Source organism: Mus pahari, chromosome 9 (genome assembly GCF_900095145.1).
Source record: "Mus pahari chromosome 9, PAHARI_EIJ_v1.1, whole genome shotgun sequence".
NCBI classification, from domain to species: domain Eukaryota; kingdom Metazoa; phylum Chordata; class Mammalia; order Rodentia; family Muridae; genus Mus; species Mus pahari.
The window spans coordinates 5,099,478-5,104,208 of record NC_034598.1 but is presented as its reverse complement, the minus strand read 5'-3'; the positions used below and the strand labels follow the sequence as shown (position 1 = coordinate 5,104,208).

General features: G+C 42.8%; 1 protein-coding gene across 1 annotated transcript; it reads left to right on the top strand.

Annotated features, from left to right (window-relative positions):
* The first annotated feature begins 2,754 nt into the window (after positions 1 to 2,754).
* Rfpl4b (ret finger protein like 4B) lies at positions 2,755 to 3,548 on the top strand. The gene is given in 2 exon segments (XM_021204479.1): positions 2,755 to 3,517; positions 3,520 to 3,548. Coding segments are annotated over 2 exon segments (792 nt in total).
* The last annotated feature ends 1,183 nt before the right edge of the window (positions 3,549 to 4,731 follow it).

Below are 4,731 nucleotides of genomic sequence, written 5' to 3'. Positions count from 1 at the left end.
ACTGTAAGTCATTCTGATATTTTTTTGAAATATATAGAGAAATTCTATAAGTTCTGCGAGAACTTTAGAGAATGCTGCCTAATAAAAGTGTTTTGTATTTGCTGTATTATCTGCATCTGCAGCTATTTGGGTGCATCACTGGGGGCTTTGCTGACAAGATTCGTTGCTTGCTCCAGTGTGTTGCAGAACAGTGACTTTCTAGACTTTCTAGGGGACCTGTAAGTCCCTCACACCCATTCTTTTTTGTTTGTTTGTTTTTGTTTTGTTTTGTTTTTGTTTTTTCGAGACGGTTTCTCTGTGTAGCCCTGGCTGTCCTGGTACTCACTCTGTAGACCAGGCTGGCCTCGAACTCAAAAATCTGCCTGCCTCTGCCTCCCAAGTGCCATGCGCCACCACGCCCAGCTCTCACACCCGTTCTTTATAACCACATATCTGTGGAAGCAGGAATGTTCTCAACATTACTTCTCCCTTCCCCTCCTTTCCTCTCCCCCTCTCATCCCTTTCCCTCCCTTCCTTCTTTTTTTTTATTTTTTTTTTAATTTATTTATTGTATGAGTACTCTGCTGCATATACATCCACATGCCAGAAGAGGGCATCAGTTCCCCTTATAGATGGTTGTGAGCCACCATGTGGTTGCTGGGAATTGAACTCAGGACCTCTCAGAAGAGCAGTCAGGGCTCTTAACTGCTGAGCCACCTCATCAGTGCTCTCTCGCGCTCTCTCGCTCTCTCTCCCTCCCTCCCTCTTTCTTCCTTTCTTTCTTTTTTTCTGTCTTTCTTTCTTTCTTTCTTTTGTTCTTTTGTTCTTTCTGAGACAAAGTCTTATTATGTAGCCTGGACACTCATTATGTAGATCAGACGGGGTTTTAATTCATAGATACCAGCCTACTTTTGTCTCCTGAGTGCTAGGATTCAGGGCATGCACTTCACATCTGACTTTTTTTTCAATTTTAATTTCTAATTGCATGATATATGACATAAAATTCACAAGAACTTTTTTTGTTTCTGTTTTTGTTTTTTGAGACTGAGTTTCTTTGTGTAATAGCCCCAACTGTCCCGGAACTCACTTTAAAGGGCAGGCTGTACTTTAAATAACAGAGTCCCTCCTGCCTCTACCTCCCAAGTACTGAGATTAAAGGCATGTAACACCATGCCTGCCTACAAATCTTTTTGGTGCTTTTGTTGATGTATGAGACAAAACCAAAACCAAAACCAAAACTAATTAGACTTTGGTGATATCTGAACTGTCCTTTGTTCTGTCGTGGGTTTCCTATCTGGGGTGACAACATGTATGCACTGCATCTTCCCAGGGAAAGTTTTGTCATACAACAAATACGGTCATTATGGAAACCAGTAAAACATTTTTTTCTAACTACCTTATGATCCAAGAATTCAGTTTCTGAGTATGTACCCATAGAAAAGGAAATCAATGCAATACAGAAAATTCAGATACTACATTCATTTTGAAACTATTTGTGATAGATGAGATATAGAGTCAATGTAACAATCGATCATGAATGAATCAATACAGAAAATGTGTTAGTATTCCCAATGGAATACTAGACAATCATAGAGAAAATCCTGCCATTTGCAACTATACGCATGAAATAGAGGACATTATTAATACTTAACCAGGTCTTCCCAAAGGAATCATTGCATGGTCTTATCCATATGAGGGATGCAAAAAACTTCAATACATAAAAGTAGTGGTATTGTTACCAGACAGATAAGTGTGGATATTAGGTAAACAGGAGGAGCAATTCTACAAATCTGTTGAATTCACGGTGACTATAATTAATAATAATGTATACTACTACACTTGAAAATGACTGTATTAGTCAGGGTTCTCTAAAGTCACAGAACTTACGGATATGCTCTATATAGTAAAGGAATTTATCGATGACTTACACTCTGCAGTCCGAATCCCAACAATGGTTCAGTAGTAGCTGTGGATGGAAGTCCAAGGATCTATCACTTACTGAGTCCCACACGGCAAGAAGGCAAAAGAGCGAGAGCTAGACTCCCTTCTTCCAATGTCCTTATATGGTCCCCAGCAGAAGGTGTAGCCCAGATTAAAGGTGTGTGCCACCACACCTTTAATCCCAGATGACCTTGGACTCGGAGATCTCCCTGTCTTAATCTTCTGGATTCAATCACCACTGTGTCTCAAGATCTCCATACCAAGATCCAGATCAGAAACTTCTATCTCCCAACCTCCAGATTAGGTTCACCGATGAGCCTTCCAATTCTGGATTGTAGTTCATTTCAAATATAGTCAGGTTGACAACCAGGAATAGCCACTACAATGAGCAAGAGAGTAGACTTGTTCTTATCCTCTAAACTGATAACTATGTAAAATGATGAATATCTTAGTCAGCATGATCTAATCACTTAGTGAGTTTCTCCGTGTAGCCTTAGCTGACTCACTCTGTAGACCAGGCTGTCCTCAAACTCACAGACTTAGTCAAGATTTACTCTTAGAGGGAGCTTTTGACTCACATTGTGGGTGGAGCTTACGGCTCATTGTGGGTGGAGTCTATCACAGGGACTGTATAAGGCTCCATCCAGCCCTAGTGCCTGATTACTTCAACCAGGAGCTTGAGCAGGTAAATACAGAAGTACAAGTGGCCAGGCCCTAAGTCCGTGGCTAGAGATCACCAATTCTAGGTAAACTGATCCTGTTGCGGGTCTGTCTTCACAATCCTATTTCTCTCTGGCTACAAATTTTGTTCGTGTCTTTATCTTTGGTTTTCAGATGAGGAAAGAGAATTTTGACTCTAAACACCACCACGTAAAAGTTCCACAGGATAACTTAATGGAAAACAATTTGGAAACGGAGGCAATCTGTGCAGTTTGCCTGGACTTTTACTCTGATCCGGTTTATCTCTCCTGCGCCCACATCCTTTGCTTTGATTGCGGTAAAAAATGGATGGCAAAGAAAGGAGACTTGACCTGTCCCGTGTGTCGAAAAGAACAGAAGAGACCTATCAAGTATGACAGGGTAATGAAAGGACTGGCCATCCTTTTGAAGCAGCATGGCCCCTTACTGAAGCAACATAAAGGGCAGATCACTGGACTTCTGAGATTGGTATCAGAGAATACTGCTCTGGCAGCTAAGACGGGTGACTCCTCCCTGGGACCCTCTAATGATTTAAAGGGTGGGGAGCCTGGTCATAATTTGGCGGAAGATCCCAGAAGATTCATTTCTTCATCCCATGTCATGGACAACTCCTATTTTTCTTCAGTCTGCCAGTGGGAAGTTGATGTGGAGAAAAGGAAGGACTGGGCTCCAGGTATTTGCAAGGAACCAGGCAGCAGGAGGAACATCTATTTACGCCATGAACATGAGTTCCAGTTGCTTGGTGAGAAGACGCGAGGAATCAGAGTTAATTTTATCTCAGAAAGACACCATAGAAGCCCTGGCCTTTGCCACGCAGGGATTTTCCTAGCCCTGACTATGGAAGAAACCAAGTTTGTGATGGGAAAAGCAATGACTTCACCTATGACCATCATTATCTCAGCTTTTTGGAGCTCATTCCTTTGTTCTAAGGAGAAGGCCAGTGGAAGGGGAAAGTGCTGCCCCATGTAACCATCTGCCTTTGGGTAATTCATCAATCACTAGTTTTCAGAAGGCCTGGTTTCCAGAGGAAGATTGGAGGACCAAGGGAAAGACACTGCAGTAAGACTTGGAGGACTTCTGATAAACTCTGTGGACTCCTGAGGTCACTCTGGGGATAACTATGTTATAGGCAAATAGCTGTGGACTGTACAGTTTTTTTACAGTAAAATATTGCCAATGGATATAGAGTATTCGTGCTTACTGGTTTTTATGTAAACTTAATACAAATTGGAGTTACCTTAGAGNAAANAGCCTCAATTGAGATGCCGCCATAAGATTAGGCTGTAGACAAGCCTGTAGGGCATTTTAAGAATTAGTGATTGATGCAATAATGTTCAGCTCGTTGTTGGTGAGGCCGTGCATAGGCTGGTTGGTCTTGTTTTCTATAAAAACAGGCGAAGTGAGCCATAAGATGCAAGCCAGTGGTCCAGCCCACAGCTCTGCCTGCATTCCCAGAGGCCAGCTAGCACCAGGCCCACCAACATCTGGGAAAACCAGGTGCGACTCTCCCCCAGGCCTCTTGCCCGACAGGTCCCTTCGACACAACTAGCAGCAGCAAACTCTGTCTTGTTCCCATACTACATTCTAGTCCATCACTCTGCCTGTATCCCTAGAGGCCTGCCAGCACCAGGGACTACCAGGTTAAAACACTCTCCCCCAAATCCCCTGCCTGCCAAGTCCTCATAAAGCACACCCAACAGTGGTAAACTGTACCCACTCCATTTTCCAGGCCACAACTCTACCTGCATCCCTAGTGGCTTACCAGCACCAGGGACAACATAAAAACACTCAATAAGTGCAAGGGTAATATGGCACCACCAGAGTCCAGATATCTTACTACTGCAATCTCTGGGCATCCTAACAATAGCTGTAGCATAAGAAAATGACTTTAAATCTAACCTTATAAAGATGATAGAGACTTTTAAAGAGGAAATAGGTAAATCCCTTAAAGAAAGGATCCATCCCATATACAATCATCAAAACCCAGACACTGCTGTGGATGCCAAAAAGTGCTTGCTGACATAGCTGTCTTCTGAGAGGCTCTGCCAGTGTCTGACAAATACAGAGGTGGATGCTCACAGTCATCCATTGGATTGAGCATAGGATCCCCAA